The following is a 27,199-nucleotide window of genomic DNA, read 5'->3' as shown; positions in this document are numbered from 1 at the left end:
ACGCCCATCTCTTAAGCACGCCCCAGTTCCGGCTTCGCTACACCTCCGACAGGCCCCCGTGAACTTTGGTTGTCCCCGCGAAGGACTGCAGTTGAGGACACCCAAAATCGGCTTTCGATTATGCTGATTTGGGCGACCCTGAGAGAAGGACGCCCATCTCCCGATTTGTGTCGAAAGATGGGCGCCCTTCTCTTTCGAAAATGCCCCTGATAGTTACATCTGTAAATATGTGCAGAATGTATATTTTCAAAAGCTTTCAAATATGTGTGTAATTTTATCACCCATGTAGTTTCACAGAAAGAGGGAAATGTTTCAAAGGCATTTTTATGATTTGCGCATATAAGGGGAATTTCCAGGATTCTCTTATGTTGTAAAAAGCATACCATTTTACTTTGCACCACATATTCAAACTGAACTTATGCATGTACTTTTGTTTGAAAATTGAAGGTTTTTTTGCATGTGTTTGAAAGTACACAGGTAAATCCACAATCACAGAGACTATAAACAGAGGAGCCCTTAGTGCACAGCCTGCTAGGTGTCATTAATAATTAGCATTGTTTGTTGCATAGTATGCAATTTTATATATTTAGACCACAGAATAATGTTCTTACAATGGAAAGTTATGCAATATAGCAGGGTTGTGCAACTCCGATGCCACAGGATGATGTAGTTTATATTGGGGAGGGGGGGGGGGTTGAGGTAATGTGAGGGTTCTCTCATGTGTATGATTAAGTATGAATGGAGTTCCTTTGTACATGATTTTTAGGGCCCTGTTCACTAAGCTGTGCTGTGGGCACGCCAATGTCTTTAGCGTGCGCTAAAAACGCTAGCACATCTTAGTAAGCAGGGCCTTGGCATTGTAAACTGTTTTGATCTTTTTTTGTATTTAGTGGTATGTCAAATTTACTAAACCTAAACCTATATCCACACTTAGGGCCCTGTTTACTAAGCCACGCCATAGGCACGCTAAAAAGTTAGCACGCCTACAACACGGCTTAGTAAACAGGGCCCTTGATATGTTAAGAGTTATATTTTCATTCAATAGAGACAGTGCATGCAAATATATCTCATGTATATTCAATGTGGATGTCTTGAAAAGCTGACTGGCTTGCAGCACTTGTGAAGTGCAGTTAATGTATGTATATATATATATATATATATATATATATATATATATATATATATATATATATATTTTTTATTTCTGTTTCAGTTTAGTGTACATTAACTTTTCTCTCTTTGTTCTTTGGATTGAGCTCACACCTCTTCAGTTCTAACTCACAACAACCTACATTCAGGTATGCTAGGTATTTCCCTGCTTCCAATATGAATAAGACAACAAATTATGAAACAAAACAAAACAAAAATTGAAACAAAAATGAAGGTTCTCCCCCTGAACATCCACAATAGAAATAAGTTAGCTAAGAATATGGCTAAGGCCCCAGCAAAACAAATGTAGGGGTCGATGCAGTAAGCTTCGAACAGCAAACCTAATACCAAAGAGCCCGACATTCAGAGCATGGGAGGCAGCCCGCTTAAGTGTCACGATCGGCGCTGACCCCAGATATTCAATGCCGGGCCATTTCTGGTGACAGGAATTGAATATCCAGTTTATTTTTGGCCGGATTAAACTTAAAATTCAATGCTGGCCAGTTAAGTTTAAACTGGCCAGAGATAGGCCGGCTAGTCCTGTCACCCAATTTAGCCATCAAACTTAGCTGGCAATGAGCTAAATATTAGCGGATTGCAGGTTATATCGCACAATATAACCGGTTAGCAGGATATTCAGCAGAAGATAACTGACTATCTCATGTTAAATGCTATTTAACCGGCCAGGAACCATTCCTGGCTGGTTAAATAGTGCTGAGTATCAGGGGGTGTGTAAATAGGCCCAGCGCAAAAGATGTGCATTGACATGGGAGTGCACTGGATGCATGCTCACATAAGTCTCCAGACCCTGCCCCTCCAACCCCCAAAATGTATCTGGTTGCCAAAGTACGCTGACCTACCATAACTTGCACCCCTTGACTCCACAAAAGACACTGGTGGCCTAAGTGAGACCCCAACCTGGGCCTCCTGGCCCCCATCCCCCCTTCATGCAAACTTTGAAGTTGGGAGGCAGGAACGATGCTCACTCATCTTGCCTCTGCACCACCATCTTGAAAAATGGTGGCATCTGACTTCACACGATGCACCCTGGCATTCACTGTGTGGGGTCAGTCTGATAAATAAGGTTCCTGCCTCCCAATGTTAAGCTGCATGGGGAGGGAGCTTGGTGGCTGGGAGTGCTGGGAAGGGAACCCATTTAGGCCACCAGGGTCATTTGAGAGGTCAGGGGTTGGAGGGCCTGGGGAGCCTTCTTAGGCCACCAGACGTTTTTGGGATTGGGGGTCGGAGAATCCTCCATTCCCATGCTTGCATCTTAATGCCAGACTTGAGCTAGAGTACAGATTCAGTACTACAAAATGAGTAAACTCTAAGCTAGATTTTAGCACAATTTAAAAAAATCAGGTGTAATTTAATATGCAGCAATTTACATGCATTTTGCATACTCGTTGCGCTACTCTTTAGTAGTTTTTCTCCTGCTTCGGAAGTAAGATTAGCGAAGTAAATTGAGTGTAAACTGTTGCGCTAACAGGTAATATGGCTTCCTGCATCAGCTCCTTAGAAGGCAATGTTCTAATGCATTTCTGCACATAAAGCAGATATTTACATGCATAAATTAGCTTTTTGAAAATTGTACATTGGGGTAGGATTGGTGCATACGTTTACACATACGTTTGGATTTCCAAACACAGGCAAAACAAATTCTCACGGAAAAAGTACCCACATGAATGGCAGGTGGAAATTTGTCCACGTACTTTTCTTAAATCCATTTGGAAAGGGGAATTTTTCCATTTGAAAACTGATGCAAAGCCTGCAGGTTAACTCCGCTTTCAGACTTTACACAAATGTGCTTTGTGTGAAAGTTACCTCCTTAATAAGCTTGGATGGCAAATTATATTCTTACCTTCTTAAAGAAATGCTGTGTGGCTACAGCAAAAACCTTGAATCCCTGGTTTGCTCTCTTTAACTCCTTTTGGACAAGGAGCAGTTTCTTGGCTTGTTCCTCACATTTTTCTTTCAGTTGCTGAAGAAGCTGGCGTTCAGCCTCTCGAGTTTGTAAATCTGGTTTGGTAGAAAAGCCATTCCTTTGAGTGCTTGGCCTTAGCTTAGGATGCCCTGCATGAAGAATAAAAACACAGAAACAAACACAGACTGAACTCACTGTTATAAATGTGTTTGGTAGTATCAGGTTTACAGAAATTATTTGCAATAAGGCAACATGTGACCAAGGGATCTATGTGGTCTTACAAGCAATCTCAATGTGGAAACTCAAACGTGTAAAACCATTCTTCCCAAGGGCAATGTTCCGCAACCTGATACAATTAATGGTACTAAGCCATGCCGACTACTGCAACAGAATTTACTTGGGATGAAAAGACCAACTCATAAGGAAGTTACAGACCGCCCAAAATACAGCAGCCAGACTTATATTTGGAAAATCGCGATTCGAAAGCGCCAAACCCCTTCGAGAAAAGCTACATTGGCTCCCAATTAAAGAATGTATTACTTTCAAAGTCTGCACCCTGGCCCACAAAATTATCTATGGTGATGTCCCGGGATATATGTATGACTTCATAGACCTGCCAACCAGAAACTCAACTAGATCATCACGAACATACTTAAATCTTCACCACCCTAGCTGCAAAGGTCTTAAGTACAAATCAATTTATGGATCCAGCTTCTCCTATATAAGTACACAACTCTGGAATGCACTACCAAAAGCTGTAAAGACAATGTACGACCACCTCAGCTTCCGGAAATCACTAAAGACCAACTTATTCGAAAAGGCATACCCTTCTGATCGAACATAAATGCTTAACTCAGCAATACTACTACTACTACTACTACTTAACATTTCTAGAGCGCTACTAGGGTTACGCAGCGCTGTACAAATTAACAACTAAGCACGGTCCCTGCTCAGAAGAGCTTACAATCTAAAGGACGAAATGTCAAGCAATACAACAAACAAAAACTTATAATGAACACATTATAACCCCTCTTCTCTATGATTCCCTACTGTGTTTGTAACATATTTATTTCACTGACTATAACATAACTCTGTATTTGTTTCATCACCGGAGGTAGATACCACCTCAAGGTATTATGTAAGCCAATTGAGCCTGCAAATAGGTGGGAAAATGTGGGGTACAAATGTAACAAATAAATAAATAAATATTTCTGTGGAAGTGTGCAGGTGTGCACTCCTGTTAGGAATATAATTTTGCCTATGAGCAGCAGGGGGCAGGATATAGTGCTACTCCTCATTGCATCACCTAGTCCAATGCTCCTCCAATTTTTATAGGCAGTGGGGGTGGGGGAGGGCTGACACCACTGAGGAAAAGGACTTAGGGGTCATCTTGGGCAATACATTGACATTTTCTGTTCAATGTGCAGCAGTGGCCAAAAAGACCCCAAACAAACAGAATGTTATGAATTATTAGGAAAGGAATAAAAAATAAAAGAGAAAATAGCTAATGCCTCTGTATCACTCCATGGTGAAATTGTACCTGGGGTATTGTGGGCAATTCTGGTCACTGCATCTCAATAAAGATTTAATGGAACTGAAAAAGGTACAAAGAAGGGCAACCAAAATGATTAAGGAGATGGAATGACTCTCATATGAGGGAAGAATAGAGAGATTAGGGTTGTTCACCTTGGAGAAATGACGGCTGAGGGGAGATAAAATAGAGGTCTATTAAATCCTGAACAGAGTGGAATGCGTAAACATGAAATCGACTGTTTCCTCACCAGACATTTAACAAAGACTAAGGGACACTCTATGATACTACACACGTATAAAAACTACAAGAAAATATTTTTTCACTCAATATATAGCTAAGGAAAGGAACTCACTGCCAATGCAAGTGGTTAAAACAGTTAATGTAGGTGGGTTTAAAAAAGGTTTGGAGAAATTCCTGGAGGAAAGGTCCATAAATCGTTATTAAGGTAGACCCAGGGAAAGCCTGCTTATCCACGAGGTAAAGTATCATGGAATCTTGCTATTTTGGGGGATCTTGCCAGGAACTTGTGACCTGGACTGGCCACTGAGGGAAACAGGAACAAATTAATTAGAATAAAACAAAATAAGTAGAATAAAAGAAAAAAAAGCAAATAAATACTTTTAGTTACATAAAAATAAAAACACATGCCATACATGTCAAATGACTTATTTTTAAGAGGCAATAAATATCAAGATGGCTACAGCCACCAATAGAAAAAAAACAACAAATAGCTCATACAAATAAAGATTACAGCCCAACCACAGTGTAAAACAAAATAAGTAAAAATAAAGTCCAAAGATGCTTGTAATTCTGTTATTTTAAAGTACTATGTTTACATTGTTGTTTGTAATATCTATTTGGCATTGTTTGTATATTGTTTGTTTCTTTGTACCTTGCCTTGAACATTAGAAGAAGGCAGGTAATAAATGCTTAAATAAATAAATAGAAATAATTACATATATAATTGAATAAACAAACACTTGAAAACTGAATGGTTACAAACTTTTGTCCATGACTGAATTTGGGGCCCCCTAAAGAAATATGACTTGACTACAACTACTGGAGAACACACAACTAATTTGGTCTTTTGTGGCTCTAGATGAGACCGAGTAACCCCTTACTTAAAGTGGCTGTGTGGCGGAACATGGGATTTTCATACTTGTGATTTTTGTTGCTATTTTTACATTTTCTCTTTCAGTATGTTTCCCTTGTTTGGCCAGCAGGTGGTGTCTGACCTCTGCATTACAGCAGTAGCAGACATCTGTTTACTTCTTAGCTAACCTTCCTTGAGGGAAAGAGGAAACCCCTGGGGAAGAGTAACCTGCAGTGCCATTGGCCAGAAACCCCTTAGTGAAGAATCAGTTCACAGCCCTGGAGACGGAAGAGCTGAAAACATCTCAAGAACAGGAGGAAACAATGATCAAAAATCCCAAAGCCATTGGATCGGTGGCCAATAAGAAGCGAAAGGTAGTGGTGGTTGGTGATACTCTTGTGAGGGGTATTGAGGTGCCTATCTGCTGACCAGATATGGTCCAGAGAGGTGTGTTGTCTTTCTGCTACCAAGATTCGAGATGTACCAGAAAGATTGCCGAGACTCAACAAGCCTACTGACCACTATCCTATGCTGCTCATCCATGTTGGCACAAATGATACTGCTAGGTATCCTACTGAACATATCAAACGTGACTTCATGGTTCTGGGTCAGAGGGATTAAGCACCTAGGTGCACAGGTGGTATTCTCATCAATCCTTCCTGTCGAAGGTAAAGGCTGAATGAGGGAAGCTCACATCCTAGAGCTGAATGTGTGGCTGCATGGATGGTGCCAACACGAGCACATTGATTTCCTAAATCATGGGATGATTTTCCAAGAGCTACTGCGCAGGGATGGTGTCCATCCTTCAAGGAAGGGATAAAGTGTTTTCAGTCAGACTGGCTAAAGTACTAAGGAAGGCTTTAAACTAAATTTGCTGGGGATGGGTGAGAAAAGCCCCAAAGTCATTAATAACCCTCAGAAAGGTAAGACACCAGATACCATTATAGAAAAGGGGAAAATGGGTAACATCTGGAGAGCCTTGTATACCAATGCCCTTAGTATGGGAAACAAATTTCTAGATCTACAGAGTACAATGATAGAAGCTATCTTGGATTTAGTGGTGGTCACGGAGATGTGGTTCATGGAGAACCATGACTGGGATATAGTTATATCTGGCTATAATCTATTCAAGAAGGACAGAGGATAGGGTAGGAAAAAAAGGCAGAGGAGTGGCATTATATGTTAAGAATAATATTAAAGTGACAGAACTGCAGGACATATGGGGTACGGAAGAGGTGCTGTGGGTTAAACTGGTAAGGGAAAGGAAAATGTAGTTCGATTCCCGGCACAGGCAGCTCCTTGTGACTTTGGGCAAGTCACTTAACCCTCCATTGCCTGCCGCATTGAGCCTGCCATGAGTGGGAAAGCGCAGGGTACAAATGTAACAAAAAAAATGTATTTACACTGGTGTAATATACAGGTCACGTTCGCAGTCAGAAGAAATGGACAGAGACTTAATTGAAGACATCCACAAGATAGCTAGGAAAGGGGAAGGACTACTGATAGGTGATTTTAATATTCCTGATGTCAACTGGACCGTCCCTGCTGCAGGATCATCTAGAAGCAAAGAAATCTTGGATTCTCTACAGAAGAATTGTTTTAGCAGTGCGTAATGGAACAGACGCGGGATGGAGCTATTCTAGACCTGGTGCTTACAAATGGGGAGAATGTTTCTGATGTTACGATGGGAGATCATCTGGCAATTAGTGATCACCGAATGGTGTGGTTCAATTTTCAAGACACAAATCTCTTTCATGAATATTCATTGTGGATATCCTGATAACCTGACTGGATGGGATGCCTCCAGGACTAGGGTTGGGAAACAGTGGGCTAGGGTTTGGTTGGGCTTTTGTAATCTGTTGTATTTCTCCTCCCTTTCTTTTCCTTTTTATTCTATTTTATCTTTTACTTAAATATCTCCACTAACTGCTTATTCCAGGAACAGAGTTTGGGCAGAGCCATAACTTAACCAGTCAGCTGCGATATTCAGTTCACTAACTGGCTAAGGGCCTCTTTTACAAAGCTGTGCTAGTGATTCCCACGCAGCAAACGAGAGGAAACCCATAGTAACTGAATGGGTTTCCTCTTATTGGCCGCGCAGGAATCGCTTTGTAAAAGAGGCCACAATTGAATAAAGTTAAGATAGTAGTTAGTTATTATATTGTTGTAGTTTTACTGCCTTTTTAAAGAGATTCACGCCTCTTCTCCTCTCTCTATTCCCTGTTATGTCCTTTTCATTTCTCTCACTTCCCTTTGTATTAGATCGAAAGCTGCTCTGATGGTATCCCGAGGGCAGGATAAGAAATTTTAAATAAACTTGGAAACTTGGAACACCTCCCATATGAGGAAAGGCTAAAGAAGTTAAGGCTTGAAAAAGAGATGTATGAGGGGGGATATGATTGAGGTCTACAAAATCCTGAGTGATGTAGAACGGCTAAAAGTGAATCGATTTTTCACTCCTTCAAAAAGTACAAAGACCAGGGGACACTCAATGAAATTATATGGATAAATGTTTTAAACAAATAGGAGAAAATATTTTTTCACTGAAAGAATAGTTAAGCTCTGGAACTCACTGCCAGAGGATGTGGTAACAGCGGTTAGCGTATCTAGGCTTAAAAAGGTTTGGACACGTTCCTGGAGGAAAAGTCTATAGTCAGCTATTGAGATAGACATGGAGAAAGCCACTGCTTCCCTGGGATTGGTAGCACAGAATGTTGCTACTATTTGGGTTTCTTCTAGGTACTTGTGACCTGGATTGGCCACTGTTGGAAGCAGGATACTGGGCTACATGGACCATTGCTCTGACCCAGTATGGTTGTTCTTATGTTCTGATGGGAAAAAAAGCTGTCCTATCTTAATGCATCGAGTCAATCAGGCACCAGTCTGAATATCGGCCAGTGCTCAGTTAATTTCTGGGTCAATGCACATACCCAGATGTTCAATGCCAGGAGGCACCCATTACTCAGCATTTAACATCTGGGGTTCATTGAGTCTGCAGCTGCAAGCTGCAAGCTTACAAGCCACTTACTGCTGCGGGCTGAATATCAGGTCCACTGTGTTTTGTTATTCATGTATACCTTGGAGGAAAGGAGAAACAGGGGTGACATGATACAGACATTCAAATATTTGAAGGGTATTAATCCGCAAACAAACCTTTTCCAGAGACATGAATTAAGGTTGAAGGGGTGCAGACACAGGAGTAATGTCAGGAAGTATTTTTTCACGGAAAGGGTGGTGGAGGTGGTGGAGATGAAAACGGTAATGGAATTCAAGCATGCGTGGGATAAACACAAAGGAATCCTGTTTAGAAGGAATAGATCCACGGAATCTTAGCGGAGATTGGGTGGCAACACCAGTAATTGGGAAGCGAAACCAGTGCTGGGCAGATTTCTACAGTCTGGTACCTGAGAATGGCAAGGACAAATCAAACTCGGGTATACATATAAAGTATCACATACCATGTAAAATGAGTTTATATTGTTGGGCAGACTGGATGGACCGTACAGGTCTTTATCTGCCATCATTTACTATGTTATAATGAGTTTCCTTTAATAACTTCCTCCTTATTGGTTCTGTAACCACTAAATCAAATAAATTGAACACTGAACATATAAACCCCCAACCGCCATAGGCTGAATATTGATTCTCATAATTCATTTTTCCCTTTTCCAAAGAAAGGTAGCAACCAGGGCAACATAAAAATTATAGGTTGATACAATTTTATTAGATTAATTTAACACATTCGTGATAAGCTCTTCAGAGCTAAACTCTCTTCACAGGGTCAATTGAAAAGATGCCAGTATGCCCCCAGGTACACTGACCCTACTGCATAGGTATTCAGGTACATTTGTTCCTCTATTATTAGAGACATAGAAATGGCAGAAAAAGATGTTCAGGCCTTCTAGTCTGCTCTTGTCCCCCTTCTGCTATTGCGGAGGTGGGCAACCACAGTCCTCGAGGGCCACAACCCAGTTTCCGCAATGAATATGCATGAAATCTATTTGCATACAATGGAAGCAGTACATGCATATTAATCTCATGCATATTTATTGTGGAAATCTTGAAAATCCGACTGGGTTGTAGCCTTCGAGGACCATGGTTGCCCACCCTCATTCTATAGCATACCTCAAATCTCCTGTTCGGATTTTCTGCAAAAGAAATTGTGCTTCTCTCTGGGGAAAAGTTTTATGCAGCTTTAATGGCAAGGAGGAGAATCTTTCTGCAGCATCGGGATGATCAGGGAGGCTAAGTGGGGAGTGTCTGAACATCATAAGAACTGACTTGGATTATTACGGGTAGCCACATTCCTTCTATTAGATCAGATAGATTGAAACTTCCTTATGCTGAGGGACCAAAGTCTTAAGCCCTTTAGAAAGGGATGGTAGTCATCTGTTACTAATTAGTTTCTGTGACAGTAATCAGCTGTCTTAAATCATTTCTCTAAAGTAATTAGTTTTTCAAACAAACTGGTATAGTTTCATAGTATGCAAGACTGCATCCAATTTGAATCCATTCCAAACCCCTACTACGGTGAAAAAAATTGATCCACAATTTGTAAGATATATGTATGTCACAAGATACTATGATATGATATCAATCAAAGAGAGGCGCCCGTGAGAGTAGAATGTTAAAAGAAGACTGATTTCCCACCCTGAGGGGCAACGGACCATCATGCTTTCCTCTACTTGGGCTGCTCATTGCTTTCAAAGAAATGTATGGAGGATGTTTTCAGTTGATGTGCCAGTGCATTGAACAGCCTACCTAGGCAGCTAAATTATTTATCTTTTCAGCTTAATGACCTGTATCATCTCCCTGTTTTTGAATGGCTTTGGGCTGAGGTGTTTGTGACTGGTAGTTTTTTTTTACTTGTGGTTTTGACTTCCTGAAAGATGTCTTTATCCACTGTATGTATTCATGTTAATGTTTTAACTGCTTTGCTAATAGGAGGCCTATTACCATTAGGCAGTAAAGGTTTACTGTACCTTAGTGAATCCTGTGGTAAATTTGATTCTGTTTTGATGCAGCTGGGAATATCACACATTCCTTGCCACAGCAATGCAAGGAGAGTGAGTCACAAGTAGGGACTACTATCTGTTGAAGGGTCGGGCCAAATGTTAACAAAAAGTGGCCCTCAACACTCTCCCTACAATCGCAGACATACCAAATCACAAGTATTCAACATGTGACACACATAATCAGGCCCCTTCTCCAGCTCATATGCTAATGGGACCCGATGTCACACATTAGTGCCCTGTCCTGTCTTCCTCTACCCTCCTGTGGGTCAGGCATCTCTCCTTACTGCCCCCCTCAAGTGCAGCACCACTCTCCCTCTTTGTCCTCTCCCCCACTTGCCACAATCCAGCACCTCTTCTTGCTGCGATTAATCATTTTGTGCAGTGTTGGCACCATCAGCAATAGCAAGCTGCTTCAGCCAATCCTGGGGGACTTCCTTCAGCCACGTCCTGCCCTCACGGAAACGGGAAGCTGCTTCAGAAAGGGCGGGACATGGCTGAAGGAAGGCCCCTAGAACTGGCTGAAGCAGCCTGCTATTGCTGACAATCCTGGCACTGCACAAAAAGATTAATTGTGGCAAGAAGTGAAGAAAGGTGCTGCATCGTAGGGGGGGGGGGGTGGATGAGAGAGACAGGTGCTGCATCGTGAGGGGGGCAACAAGGGAGACAGATGCTGCATCTGGAGGGGGAAACAAGGGCGACAGGTGCTGCATCATGGGGGGCAATGAGAGAGACAGGTGCTGCATCAGGGGGCAAGGAAGGAGGTGCTGCATTGGGGTGGGACAAGGAGGAAAAGAGGTGCTGTATGTGGGAAAGGGCAAGGAGGGAGAGAGGTGTTGCATGAGGGAGCAAGGAGGAAGAGAAGTGCTGGATGGGGAGGTCAGATAGGGAAGAGAGAGATCCAGTGAGGGAGGTGAGGCAGAGAGGGGACATGGAAAGAGACAAAGAGGTGCTGGACTTGGGGGGAGGGGAGGACAAGAAAGAATCAAGATGCAGGACCTGTGGGGAAAGAAGAGGGAGAATTGCTGGTACTGCAAAGGGGAGACAGGGCAGGAGCAAGGGAAGAGAGAAGAACATTTGCTGGACCCCAAGGGAAGGAACAGAGAGACAGAGATAATGGCATGTGGTGGTGGTAGTGGTGGGGGGGGGCATAGAGACAGAGAAGAGTTATGTTGGACAGGGCAAGATTAGGGGCACAAAGATGTGAGATACTCAACATGGCGGGAAGACAGGGGTGATGCTGGGTGAGAATAGGGTTACCATATTTGGTCCCCCTAAAAAGAGGACACATGCCCTGCCTCTGCCACACCCCATCCCACCCCCGTCACACCCACCTAAGGGTGTCCTAGCCTCTACTCTACTGCCCTGGTGGTCTAGTGATCTCTTCAGAGCAGAAAGTCCTGGTGCTGCTTCAAAATGGCCGCCGAGAGTTGACGCGGCCTCGCGAGGAGGCCGCTTCAACTCTCGGTGGCCATTTTGAATTGGCGCTGGGACTGTCAGTAGTGCACTCAGCATTGCAAGGGGAACAGAATTCAGGGCAGCGCAGAAGTCTCACGAGGCCGTTTCAACTCTCGGTGGCCATTTTGAATCGGCGCCGGGACTGTCAGCAGTGCACTCAACATTGTAAGGGGAACAGAATGCAGGGCAGCGCTCCGAGCAGGAAAGAGGGGGCTCTTTCCTGCCCCGAAGAGGTCACTTGACAAACGGGAAGGCTGGGAAAACCCGGCCGGTTGCCAGCCATGTCCTCAAAAAGAGGACATGTCCGGGTAAAACTGGACATATGGCAACCCTAGGTGAGATAGATAGGGACACAGAGAGAAGATGGATGGTGGACATGAAGAGAAAAGGAGTGCCAAGTGGAGAAGGAGACTCTGGCAAAACAGTTAAGAGAAAAAAGAGGAAAGTAGAAACCAGAGACTGGGACAAACACAATAAGAAAAAAATAAAATGACCAGACAACAGAGGTAGAAGAAGAATTTTATTTTCTATTTATTGATTAGAATATGTCAGTTTTTAGAATGTATGTCTGTTAGAACTGGTTTTACACATGGCTGGGGCCTGTGAGAAAAACCTCCATCAATAGCAGTGGTAAATCTCCAGCTCTGAGACTGGCCACCCTTGGCATTTCTGCAATCCCTTTACAAACATGTAGAGGCCCTCTGATACCCATACCTCACCACTGTTCCCTCTAAGCTGAGTGGGGTCCTTCACCTACAGTTTTCTAGTGGGAGGTGCTGTTTCACTTTCACATTTCAATAGTGAGGCGAAGGCAAGCTTTACAGGAATCTGCCTGCCCCTAGCCATTGAAAACACAATACTGAAGCAGCAACCCTCACTGGCAGCAATGCAGTTGGAGGTTTCCCGCTCAGCTTAGAGGGAACAGTGTACCCCACTCTGATGCCTGATCCCTTTTTAAAGAATAAAAGATGCCCCTCCACTAGTTACTCCTGCATCTCCTGGCTGCCCAATCCCCTTGAAACAAAAATGACATCACCCATCCAATCCCTAATTTTTAAAAATGTGGGCTTATCCTGGCACCCAACAGAGCTCTCTGGCAAATAATGGAGAGGGGGAGGGGGCAGGACGCAGGACCTATGTCGGAGCCTACTTTTAGAGTTAGTATAGTGGTATTTCAAACAATAATATCACTATCATTTTTGAAGTGACAGCAGTAGGGGCCAGAGTGACTGGCAGTCACTCCTGCCCTCCACCAGAGGGCCCTGGAAGTGCTGGGAGGGGGACAGGTGGGTCTGACGATTGTGCATACTTCTTTAAAAGGGATTAGAGAGTGGATGGGTGTGATCTCTGTCTTCAGGGATATCAGGACTGGGGTGCAGGGATGGCACCTCGTGATGTCCCTGAAATGTGTTATTTATATTTTAAATGGCTTGGGGACTGGGAGTGGGTTTGGGGGGTCCTACAATGTTTCTAAGGAGATGGGGGGTGGCTAATCTGTTTTAACATCTGGTCTCTTTTAGCATGGGCGTAGACTGGGGGGGGCGAGGGGGGGCTTTGCCCCCCCCAAACGACGACGACCCGCAGCGGCGAACGGGTGGCCAGCAGTAGTAAAAGCAGCAAGCAGCAGACAGGCTCGACTCCGCTTTCCTGCCCTCTCTGCGTCCCGCCCGAAAGGAAATGACATCAGAGGAAGGCGGGACGCAGAGAGGGCAGGAAAGCGGAGTCGAGCCTGTCTGCTACTTGCTGCCTTTACTACTGCCGGCCGCCCGTTCGCCGCTTCAACTTCGGTACCAGGGGCTGTTGGTAGCGGCGCTGCAGCGATTACAACAGTCTGCCTCGGCCTTCCCTGCCACACGTCCCGCCTATGCGGAACAGGAAGTTGTACCAGAGGAGGCGGGACATGTAGCAGGGAAGTCTGAAGCAGACTGCTGTTATTGCTGGCTGGCTGCAGTGCCGCTACCGGCAGCGATCAATGCAAGTGAGTGAGGAGGAAGGAAAAGGGAGAGACGCTGGAACCGGGATTGGGGGGGGAGGTGAGAAAAGGAGAAAAATGGAGGTACTGTTCAGCTGCACCTTTGGGAGGAGCGAGGTGATGGAACCATGTGGGTAGGGGTGAATGGAGGGCAGAAGGAGGATCTACAGGATGGAGGGAGAGAGGTGCAGGTCTGCTGTGCTGGATATTTTTTTTGGGGGGATGATGAACAGAGAGGAAGAGGTGATGGATTGGGGGGGGAGAAGGGATTGTTAGATGTGGATTAGCTGGTAGGAGGGAAGAAGGGAGAATGGATGGTAGGAGGAAGGGAAGAGAAAAGAGAGTGTCAGGGAGACAGAGAAGCGAGATTGTGGTCATTGAGGGAGCATAGAGACAGGGACACAAAGGGACAATGCTGGACAGAGAGGGGATAAGGGCATACAGGGACAATGCTGGGAGGGAAAAAGGGATATTGGAAGATGATGGACATAGGGTGAGTAAGAAGACAGGGGAGATGCTGGAAATGGGGAGGTAAGAAAATGATGGGGGGGTGTGCTAGACATTGTATGGGGATAGGGACAAAGAGGGGATACGCTGGACATAGGAGAAATAATGATATAATGGAGAAGCTGACATGGAAGGGAAGGGGACATGGAGGGATGCTGGATTGAAGTAAGGGAAGGAGGATATGCTGGACAGAAGAGGGTGAGAGAAAGAGAATATACTGGTCAGAGGAGTGAAAATAGGGAGAGAGGGTGCTGTATAGAAGGGAAGAAATAGAAAGAGAGGGTGCTGGAAGAGGGGAGAATTAGCAAAAAAAAAAACCAGGAATAACAGGATGAAGATTGGGGTGAGGGACACATTGAGGGCAGATACTGAAACTCCAGGAAGGGTAGGGACAGGGCTACTGCATAAAGAAGGCACTGCATAAAACAGAAGACACTTGGGACCAAAGCGAATAGAAAAACTAAATGATGAGACAACAAAGGTAGAAAAAAGTATTTTATTCAGAATTTATTAATTGGAATATGTCAGCTTTTGGAAATGTGTATCTGTGATATTTTGCATGTAAGGTTCAATTTTTCTGGTATTGCTGCATGCTGAGTCTGTCCTTGGAATTAGTGCTGTTATGGTTTAGTAAGAATATGAGTGTGTTTTTGTACAAGTTTGTGTATAGCGTTTTGCAGTGGAGAGATTGTGTGTTGGCCTTACTGAGGTGGCACCAAAACATCAGAAAGGGTGTAGAGCCTAAATCACGACACACTACCTCTTGAAGGATCTACATATAGAGCCTATGCATTTCTAAGGTCAACACTGGTATGGTATGGGAAAGGGGGTCGGGAAATACTACTGGAGATGAAGAGGGAGTGCTGGGTAAGGAGGAAAGAAGGAAAGAAGGAAGGAAGGAAGGAAGGAAGGAAGGGAGAAAGAGCTGGCTTGATATCTCATACATATTCATTATGGTTATTCCCCCAAAAAGCCAGCTCTTTTTCCCTTTCTTCCTCCATATTAGCATATTCATTTGCATATGTATATATGCAAATGAATATGCTAATATGCTCCACCCCATCCCTTGCCCCCCCAAATAAAACAGTCAAACTACGCCTATGTCTTTTAGTATGCTTCCCAGGAGAAGTGGGCCTCATGTTCACAGCCCGATTCTCCTGGAAGAAAATTAACTACACCTTTTGGAGGTGCTGTTAGCATTCCATGAATACGTGTTGGGCCAGATCTTTATGTTAGGAACAATTAATGCATATTGTAAGATTTTAATATAACAATAATCATAATAAACAAAATTTTTCTATACTGTCTTTACGTTGTAGTTCTGGATGGATTGCAGAAAGAATCAGTGTCTTACCATCAGTAAGTAGACACATTGAATCACAATTTAAAATAAAACATTTCTAAAATGTTACGTACACAACCAGAATTTCAACAATTTTATAAATTTCAAGTAATTTTTTTCACATCTAAGCTCTATGAGTAAGGAATGCCACAAAATGAATACAGGTACAATAAAAAGCTTTTTACAGGTGGAAGCTAAGCAGGTCATTGAGGCTAATAACAACTCACATTTGTCAGCATGAATCAGGTGAGTAGAAACTCACTGTTTCTAATCCTTAATAAAGATGACAAATATAAAGGGCAATCACCAATGAGTACCATATATTATCAAATATAAACAGATATTTTGGCCAAAAAAATAAAAATAAAAAATTGGTTTATATTTGAGCCTTCCCCTCCCCCCTCCTCTCCCCCCTTGTGTCCAGCATTCCTCCCCTTCCCTTCCTATCTCCCCTGTGGTGTCATTCCTCTGTCACCACTCCACACCCTGAACCAAAAGAGCCCCCACTTCTTCCCTCTCTCCCCCAAACAGAAGAAGCCCCCCTCCCGGATTCACCCTTAGGCCCCCTTCAACTTACCATACCACCCTGGTGGTCTAATAGAGAGTTGGGGCAGGGGTGATCTCAACTCGCTCCTGCCCATGCTGTCTCCATAGTCAAAATGGCTGCTGTGACTCCCAGCAGCAGTCTTGAGAGATCGCTGTTAGAGGCTGCGGCAGCCATTTTGAGACTGCATAAAATGGGACCTGAGATAAAAATAATACGACTTCTGGTAACATTACTAATCTTAACAGTAGCCCACATTGATAACTTATCCCTTTAATGGCAAAATTTTACAGAAATCGGGGCTCCACACATTTAAAAACATGCAGAATATCTGAATTAAAAACATGCAGAATATCTGAAACTTGCAGAAACCCTGGAATTTGGAGGTGGGGTGGGGTGGGGTGGGGGGGGGGGGGGGTTGTACATTCATTCAAGCATGGGGCTCATTTATTTTTAAAAATGTGTAAAATTGGGCCTGCCTTCATATTAACGTTTTCTGCCAACAGATTCCAAAGCTCTGTTATTCGATGCATGAAAAAATACTTTCTACAATTTGTGGACTAACACGGCTACCACACTCCTCTACAATTTGTTTTAAACCTGCTGGTTGTTAGTTTCATGGAAGTACTGATGCTGTTTGAAAAGTTAAACAAGTTTCCTATTTGACCATTTTGCCTCTCATGATTTCACAATCTTTTACTATATTCCCTCTCAGTTGTCTCTTTTTCAAGTTGAATAGTTTCACCTTTCTTCACTGGGAAAGTGCTCCAGCCTCTTACAGTTTTTGACACCCTTTTCTGATTGTTTTCTACTTCCTCTATATTCTTTTTACGATGGGTGACCTACATACAGTACTCAAAGTGCAGTCACACCATACTAATACATTAATGATGAGCTGCTACAAGGCAAAAGCAAACAAAGCAGTTCCCTATTTTTTAATTTTTTGAAAACCATGTCTTTGCACAACAGTTCTTGCAAAAAAAGAAAATGAACTTCAAGAAGTAGAGTTTTTTTTTTTTTTACTGTCAGGCCCCATTGCTACATTTCATGTGTGAATTTCTGCAGAGAAAATTTACATGCAAAGGGGGCATTAACCCAAGGAATATCCCATGGGTTTGTACAGTGGCCTATACCACACAACAACAGGATTGAAAGATGCTAGCTTAATTACGCGTGTAAATGAAGGGACATCATAGGTAAATGACTTTTAAGGATGTACATGAGACCAATGACACACGATAGCTGAATGAGTGAATAAACGCCCAAACACAACATAAAGGGGCCCTTTTACTAAGTGGTGCTAAAAAGTGGCCTGCACTATCTCCAGTGCAGGTCTTTCCCGCCTGGCAAGGCCGCTTTTAGCGCTGCTGGGAAATGGCCGATTTTTCTATTTCGGCAATAATGGCCGCCCACTGATTTCCCCATTAGCGCATTAACCACATGCTAATCGGTTTGCATGTGTCAAAGTAGGTGCGCTAAGCAATTAGCACAGAACAGACTCACCCCCAGTGATAAAAAATTAAAAAAAAATTTTTACCATGTGGGTAGCGTGTGCACATTGAAAAAGTACAGTGGGTCATTTGAGTGCACCTCGCTCTACTGCATTTTAACTTGTGGTAAACATACTTTAGTACTTACCGCAGCTTAGTAAAATGACCCTAAAGAAAAGAACTAGGACAGAGCCCTCCCCCGTCTGAATGTATAATAATAGAAATATTCTGTTTTGCAATTCTATGTCTGTTGGCTGGTAAAGACACATTGCTTTTTGACGTGAATGTAGAGCAATGACTAGCCTTTTCAAGCAATCTTACAGCAATCAGAACTGAGAGAAAAAGAATGAGTGAACTTAGATCCTACTTACCTGTCAGGAAGAAGGGATAACACTAAAATAAAAATCCTTATGCAAACCCAAAGGACTAAATGACCTCGGCTTTGCCAATGTGTTAGTCAATTGTACTGTTCTGTAGCGTAGATGCGATTAGAATGAGACAAGTCAGGTAATACACCACTCGCATTTTGCAGCCAGACAATGTGCAGTTCCAGACCGTTCTTTGTTGCTGGCAATCTGCTGCATCTAAACTGCTTTCAGTCAGGTACAGATCCATCACTGCAGTAATGCACCTATTATTTGACAAGTCCTTTCAGCTGAAGGGCCAGAATTATGCTTCAGTAAAAAAAAAAAAAAAAACTCAGATGGATTTTCTGCTAGCTATGGTTTGCACAATTTATGTTGTGCAGATTTTGTTTCCCTTAACAGAAGTTTTAGCCTTGGAGGAAAGATGCAGTATATGAAAAATAGGGAAGCGAACTGAAGTACTAATATATTTCTGCTTTTCCCTTTTGTAGATTATTTTTTCCTCAGGAATTTGAGTTAAGTAGCAGGCAGATTGGAAAAGAAGGGTCTTAGAATGTTAATGACCCAAATACCCTAGCACAGGGAGTTAAAAATCTTGGGGCCACTGATATTCACTAGCAGTACTTGAGGGCCACAAACAGGCTAAGTTTCCAAGATTTCCCTAATGAATATGCATGCAATAGACGTGCCTTCAATATGTTCTGTGTTTGACTGAGAACTTGTGCTCCTACAACAAGAACACAAAATGGATATATCGTCTGCAGACACTGCACCCAGGAGGGCTCAACTCTAGGATTGAGTGGAGCCATTTTTTTCTAAAGAGTGGGACTTTAATTCTTTCAAAGCCATTCATTGGTCAGTTTAGACTGGTGGCGTCTGATGTCACCGGATATTTTAGAGCGCCATGTTGGTGAGCAGCACTGGACAAAACAGCAGAATGCAGGAGTGAAGTGAGACGTTGTTAGTAGTTCTACAGTAAGTGTGAGTTGCTGCAAGGACATTTTCATTCAGAAACATTTTTGTTTTTCTTTACAGACAGTCGCACTGAGCACGGACCCTGAAGCAGGACCTGAAAACCTTGGCCATTGTTGGCCGTGGAAAGGAAAAAAGACTGTGCCACTATAAAGATAAGTTTCTGTTTATTAAGAAATTAACAAGAAATTAACAAAATAAAAAAAAAATTTCAGTAAGCATTAAAAGAGACTATGAGGGGCACAATCGAACGCGAACGCCCATCTCCATGGGCTTCTATGTCCGAGAACGGGTACAAGAAGGGGCAGGACAGACCGTATTTTCGAGAAAAAAAAATGGGCGGCCATCTTTTTTTTTTTGATAATACGGTTTGTGCCGGGCAAATTCATCAGATTTGTGCAGATTTGAGCTGGGCGGTTTCGTTTTTCACCGATAATGGAAACTAAAGGCGCCCAGCTCAAAAACGAACAAATCCAAGGCATTGGGTCATGGGAGGGGCCAGGATTCGTAGTGCACTGGTCCCCCTCACATGCCAGCACACCAACCAGGCACCCTAGGCAGCACTTGTAACAATTTAGAATAAAAAGTAAAATACCTCCCAAGTCCATAGCTCCCTTCCTTTGGGTGCTGAGCCCCTCAAATCCCCCCCCCCCCCAAACCCACTGTCCACAACTCTACACCATTACTATAGCCCTTATGGCTGAAGGGAGGCACCTAGATGTGGGTACAGTGGGTTTTGGGGGCGGTTTGGAGGGCTCCCATTTACCACCACAAGTGTAACAGGTAGGGGGGGATGGGCCTGGGTCCACCTGCCTGAAGTCCATTGCACCCACTAACAACTGCTCCAGGGACCTGCATACTGCTGTGATGGAGCTGGGTATGACACTTGAGGCTGGCATACAGGCTGGAAAAACAAGTTTTTAAAGTTCTTTTTTTTTTGGTGGGAGGGGGTTAGTGACCACTGTGGGAGTCAGAGGAGGTGATCCCCGATTCCCTCCGGTGGTCATCTGGGCATTTGGGGCACTTTTGGGGGGCTTGTTCGTGAGAAAAAAAGAGTCCAGAAAAAGTGACCCAACTTCTCGCTAAAAACGTTTTTCTTTTTTCCATTATCGGCCGAGGGCGCCCATCTCTGCTCGGCCGATAAACATGCCCCAGTCCCGCCTTCACCACGCCTCCGACATGCCCCCGTCAACTTTGTTCGTTCCCGAGACAGATTGCAGTGGAAGGCGCCCAAAATCGGCTTTCGATTATACCGATTTGGGTGCCCATCGGAGAAAGGCGCCCATTTCCCGATTTGGGTCGAAATATGGGTGCCCATCACTTTCGAAAATAAGGCTGTATAAGAATTAATGAAGGTTTTTATGCCAATGAGAGGGAGTGTTCTATAAAGTTGAAAGCTGTGAATAACAGAGTCACTTGAGGTTACTGGCTTTTCCTCCATTTCTCCAAGACAGCAATTAAACAACATCACACTAACATGAAATAAAAGGATTTCTGTATTTGACTGAGAACAGACATTCTGCTAGCATGACGTTTCTATGGAAGGATCTGTAGTAATCCAGCTTGTTCAGTTTTCACAATAGCTGTACTGATGTTCTATAGCTCACAGCAATATTTACAGTGACTAAAAAAAGCAGAACATGAGTAAAACATTCTGCAGAGTCTACACAGTCTAGATGGGGCCTGATGTGATTTGGTAGACATGTTGGTTTCCTAAGCAGTTCCTTCAGAACTCTAGTATTGAATGAACTTTTACTTGATGTGAGAACTGCTCATCTATATGGTTGCTGTGAAACATAAACCTTTGTAGAACCCTGTTTGGACAGCAATCCCTTCCAGGGCTGATGGCTCCAAATGCAGTTCCTTCTACCAATTCTGGGTGAGGTTTGTATAGTTTACCTTTTGTTAATGGTGGCAGTTTTTCTACAGAAGCCCTCCTGTGTCTTCTCTGGCTTCAGACTAGGGGATGGGCTCAACTCTATTGAGACAAGTCTTTTTGCTGCATGCAGGCAAATAATATCTTTTTGCTTGAAGTTCTGTAGTAACTCAACTCTGCTTCCTGGAGCCCCTGAGAATCAGTGGACTAAATCCTATGGGTTGCTGCATTTTTTTTTCTTTTGTTTCCCTCTCAGGGTCAGCTCCCCACTCTCAGCTAAATCTTTCTCCCCCCCCCCCCCCCCCTTGCTTCAGAAATCCCCAGAGTTAAAAAAAAGAAACAGCACCTGGAAGTTAACTCTGTCACTGCTGGGAGGGGCTGAGTCTAGCAATTACCTGTGGGTTTCAGTGATCTGCTTCAAAGGAATCTAACTCCAAGATTTGTCTTTAGCAGCCTGGGGATTGCACTTGAGTCCCAAAGCAAGCAGCAATGTCTTTGTTTTGGGCTTTTACTCCAACCAGGGAAAGAAAACTCCAGCAGTCTGGTAAGTTTAATATTCAGTTTCTTTGTAAGCTCATGAGGACAAGAACCTCTTTATAGTGCCCCCCCTCACATAAATATCCAGTTATTGTCTTCTACGTACAAAATAAATCTGTTATATTTATGTTTATTGACTTGTTATACCGCCTTTCATGTCTTTTGCAAACCAAGCAGTTTACAAATAAAAATAACAAGTAACAAAAAGGAATGGAACTTCAATATTCAAATAGGCCAGAATGACCATAGGCGTAAAATCAGTTAAAATTTAAAAAAATAGGCACGATAGTACTAGTAGTCCACTGAGGAAATGCCAAAAGCCTGATTGAATAAAAATGTCTTGAGCAATTTTTTAAAATAGGGGAGAAAGCACTCTGATCTCATAGGAAGTGGGAGGACATTCCAATATTAAGGAGCTGTACGGGAAAATGCACACTGTTGTGTAGACTCCAATCTGGCTTAGGGGGAAGGAGAGATAGAAAGCCGGTAGGCATGAATATGATGCGGAATGGAGAGTGTAAAGTACTAAGGGCCTCTTTTACTAAACCATGCTAACGATTCCCGGCATGGAAAATGAGAAAAAGCCCATTGGAACTGAATGAGCTTCCTCTCATTTGCCGCGTGGGAATCACTACTGCGGTTTAGCAAAAGAGGCCCTAAGGGCCCTGTTTACTAAGCCACGCTAATGATAGAGACACCCATTATATTCCTATGGGTGCACCCAGGGCGGGCCGTCCCAATCGCCCCGTCCTTGGTACTCTACTGGTGACGTTTCATGACGTTGGCTATACACAGCAACTGGAAGATTTTCTTCAAACACTACCCACGTGGTTTGATTTTATAAATACCTGGTGAATGAAGCTTCGGGGCTGAGACCACTAATCTTTTAGGAGATGAAAGAGCAGGTTTGCTTGCCTCTTGGTCTTTCAAGGCTTCTCTCTTTACAGCTGTTAAAAAAGATAAAATACAATTCTTTACTATTCAACAGAAATGTAATTATATGGTCTCGTTCCCATAAATCTTCAGGTCAATGTTCAGAAACATTTAGGAGGTCTTTTACTAAAGCTTAGCTCGAGTTATCTGCAGCAGGGTTCTTTTTATTCCTCGAGCTAAGCTTTAGTAATAGACCCCCTTAGGTGATCAGCATTTTAGAAGGCAGAGGATGCAAAACAGGCAATTTTGGACAAGACAACTAGATGGTCATACAAAATTTATCCATTGACAAAAACAAAGAGTGGCTGGCTGGGGTGTTTAGTGGCAGGGACAAAATTTATCAAAATAGTGTCGAAATTCAACTGCTATCCGGTTAAATGTATTTGTTTAGGTGGACTGCACAAATAGCAGTCTTAACTTTATATAAGGGCCCTTTTACTAAACTGCCGTAAAAAGTGGCCTTAGCGCTTCTTTACATGGGTCATTCCCACGCACTAACGCCATTTGCCTTAGTGCGTGAGACCCTACCACCACCCATTATGTAGGTGGTAAGGACAGCATGCGGCAATGTAGCTGTCATAACCAATTAGCGCAGAACATGCCCACTCTCCGCCCCCAGCATGCACATGCAAAACTTACCATGGGACGCCTCAGCGTGCCCCGCAATAATCTGCGGTAAGCACTCATTAATGCTTATCACAGCTTAGTAAAAGGACCCCATAGATAAGTCAGGGATCTTTTTACTAAGGTGCGCTGAAAAATGGTCTACGGTAGTGTAGGTGTGTGTTATGGATGCGCGCAGAATCATTTTTCAGCGCACTGGTAACAATGCCTTTTTAAAAATTTTGACCAAAAATGGACGTGCGGCAAAATTCAAATTGACGTGCGTCCATTTTGGGTCTGAGACCTTACCGCAAGCCATTGACTTAGTGGTAAGGTATCACGTGTTAACCAGGCAGTAATGGTCTACGCACGTCAAATGCCTTTTAAAGCCCGGTAGCACCACGCACCAGAAAATAGAAATTATTTTCTGGTGCGTGTAATGCACTCAAGTCGAAATTACCACCCGGGCCACATGGTAGCCGGGCAGTAACTCAGAATCGGCACAAGTCAGGCACACATAAGCGCTTATGCGGCTTAGTAAAAGGGCCCCTCATTAACTTATCCTGAAGTATTGATTGTCTTTGAATATTGACCCTGTTTTTTCATCTCCCTTGCAGCTGGGAATTCTATACACCTTGGCATGATTATGCTGCTCACACATCCGTTCATGTTTGTAATTTCTAGACGTACAACATGCCTATATTTCACCCATCATGTGTGCCCTTAACTGTCTCTCACAAAACATCTAGACTTAAATATTCCTATTGTTTATTATCATACAAATATTTTCTAGGCTTGCCAAGTATAGTGAGTGTTTTAAATGTGTATGCTTTGTTCCTTTTCTTTACTGACTTTCTGTGGTTACAAATAAAATGGTTTACATATTATATACAGGTACTTATTTTGTACCTGAGGCAATGGAGGGTTAAGTGACTTGCCCAGAGTCACAAGAAGCTACAGTGGGACTTGAACCCAGTTCCTTTGGTTCTCAGGCACTACACTAACCATTAGGCTACTCCAACCACTAGCATCATAGCTTTTTGCTTATTCTCTGTCAGGATTCACAAAACCTTTGAAGATCTGCATTCCCTAATAAATTTTGCTCTGGGGCAAAGAAATCTGTTGATGATGGAAATACCAATAGGGAATAATCTGATATTTCAAATTGGTGGATTCTGTCTGAATTGGTACAAATGGATAAAAGCATGACCATTGAACATGTGTGGCAAAATGGCTGCTTACTGTCCTTTAGAGACCTGCAAAATAAATATAGAGGGGCATTTTCAATATGATGTTTAAGTCAGACTTTGGACGTTTTGCGCTAAACGTCCCAAATTTGAATAACAAATATAACCATTTTCAAAAAGCAGAACTTTGTTTTTTTTAAGAAAATACCATTTTGAACAAGGTTTTGTGCTCTCTGCGTCTATCTTTTCAAGCCATTCTTGAAAAAAAAAAAAAAAAGCCACACAAGTAAAAAAACATAGAAAATCAAACCATTGGGATATAGGAAGGGCCAGCAATTTTTTTTGTTACATTTGTACCCTGTGCTTTCCCACTCATGGCAGGCTCAATGTGGCTTACATATACAGGTACTTATGTGTACCTGGGGCAATGGAGGGTTAAGTGACTTGCCCAGAGTCACAAGGAAATGCCTGTGCTTGAAGTGGGAATTGAACTCAGTTCCCCAGGACCAAAGTCCACCACCCTAACCACTAGGCCACTCCTCAGACATCCTAAGAGAGCAATGGGGCACACTAGGGAGCACTGCTGTGGACTTCATATAAATGCTTCCAGATATACATCTCACCTTTGCTCCCTTATCTTGTCCCCTGAGCCCTCCACCATCACCCCAAACTGTACACCACTACAATAGCCCTTATAGGTGAAGGAGGCACCTATACATGGGTACAGTGGGTTTCTGGTGAGTTTTGGAGGGCTCACAGTTTCCACCACAAGTGTAACAGGTAGGGCAGGTATGGGCCTGGGTCCACCAGTCTACAGTGCACTGCACCAACAACTAGACTATTCCAGGGACCTGCATGCTGCTTTAATGGACCTGTCTATAACATCTGAGGCTGTCATAGAGGCTGGTGAGTACTATTTTTATTTATATTTTGGGGGGATGGGAAGGGGTCAATGACCACTGGGGGAGTAAGGGGGTGTCATCCCTGAATCTCTCCAGTGGTCATTAGAAAAACAGGTCCGGAGCAAAACATTGACGTTTTCACCCTAGACGTTTTGGTTTTGCTCCATTATTGCTGTAAAATATCCAAGTGTTAGGCACACCATAAGCCTACCCTAATCCCGCCTTTAAAACATCCTCAAAACGCCCCCTTGTGATTTGGATGCACTGCAGGTGAAATGCATAGATAGACGCCTGCAAATCAGGTTTCGAAAATACCTATTTGGATGATTTGAAAAGAAATCTGTTCAAATGGTACATTATGACACTTTTTGGACAGTTTTCTGTTTCGAAAGTGAGCCCCACAGTCTCCCTGCATTAGATCAGTGTATCAAAGAGCAAAAATTGACTTACGAAACCTACCTCCAGTTCCAGAACTGAGAAGTTTTCTCACAGAATGGACACCTGGTCTGCACACTTTATAACTACTAAAACTATCTTAAGTGTACAGGTGCTCGTGGGCTATGGGTGAAAGATAGTGGTCTCCAAAAGGACCAACAGACTGTTATGGGCCTGTTCAGATAGTCCAAGCATGTAACCTAGTTTACTTCACTGGGTTTTTTATAAAATTATCGATAGAGCCCTCGGCAGGGGCGTAGCCAGAGTTCAGCGGGAGGGGGGTCCAGAGCCCAAGGTGAGGGGGCACATTTTAGCCCCCCTGGTGCTGCTGACACCCCCCCCCCCGCCGCTGCCACCACCACCACCAACTTTGACCCCCCCCCCGCCAAGGAACCTCTCGACCCCCCCTCCCGCCACCAACCCTCCCCCGCCGTCGCCTACCTTTGCAGGCGGGGGGCCCCAAACCCCGCCAGCCGAGGTCCTCTTCTTCCTTTGTTCTGTTTCTGAGTCTGACATCCTGCACATTGTACGTGCAGGACATCAGACTTACAGAAACAGAACGAAGCCTTGCGATCTGCAGGGCTTCGTTCTATTTCTGTGACTCTGACTTCGTGCACGTTGTACGTGCAGGACGTCAGACTCAGAAACAGAACGAAGGAAGAAGAGGACCTCGGCTGGCAGGGGATGGGGTCCTCCGCCAGCAAAGGTAGCAGATGGCGGGTTGACGGCAGGGGGGGGGGGGGGTTGAGAGGGTCGTCGGCAGGGGGTCCAGGGCCAAATCTATGGGGGCCCAGGCCCAACGTAGCTACGCCCCTGGCTCTCTGAATACCTGGATTGTGTAGGAAGAGGCTTTTAGAGTTGAACATGTGTTGGTACTGTAAGGAGGCGATAGGAACCCTTCATCATATGTTATTCCAGTTTATCAAAGTAAGGCTGTTTTAGGACACTGTTTGAGAGGCAGCATCTAAATTTTTAAATCTGAAATATCTTGTGTGGCGTGAAACAGCTGGCAAAAATGTCTTTTTGATACACTGATTGCTATTGCCAAGCAAATGGTGATAACGAACTAGAAAAATGCAAACTAACTTTCTCAACAATTCTGGTGGAATTCGGTATTATGATTTTTAGATTCAAGAAGACTCTCTCTGATAGAAGTAACAAATAGTCTCAATAATTTGGCAGCTGGTTGAGGAGTATCTTGCCAGATTTCAAAGGACTCTTTCTGTTTATATTGCTCTCTCTTGGGTTATGTATGAACCAAGGATAATGAACAGTACCTTCTAAATGATTGATTTTCTTTCTTTCTTTGGAGTCAATATTCAGCTGGCAGCAGTGAGCATTTCTTTTAGCAGTCAGTGACATTA

General features: G+C 43.5%; 1 protein-coding gene across 1 annotated transcript in view; it reads right to left on the bottom strand.

The window, feature by feature from the left end:
- The window catches only part of MTUS2 (microtubule associated scaffold protein 2), a 494,757-nt gene that overhangs the window by 192,219 nt on the left and 275,339 nt on the right, over positions 1-27,199 (bottom strand). Inside the window, exons 5-6 of the mRNA XM_030202400.1 lie at positions 22,624-22,722; positions 3,011-3,222 (exon numbers count right to left, since the gene is read on the bottom strand). Of these exons, the coding sequence (XP_030058260.1) occupies positions 3,011-3,222; positions 22,624-22,722 (311 nt within the window). The remainder of the gene's footprint in view (positions 1-3,010; positions 3,223-22,623; positions 22,723-27,199) is intronic.

The sequence above is a fragment of the Microcaecilia unicolor genome, chromosome 4 (assembly GCF_901765095.1).
Source record: "Microcaecilia unicolor chromosome 4, aMicUni1.1, whole genome shotgun sequence".
In the NCBI taxonomy this organism is placed as follows: domain Eukaryota; kingdom Metazoa; phylum Chordata; class Amphibia; order Gymnophiona; family Siphonopidae; genus Microcaecilia; species Microcaecilia unicolor.
Note: the sequence above shows the minus strand (reverse complement) of the source record. Positions and strands in the feature narration are given on the sequence as shown.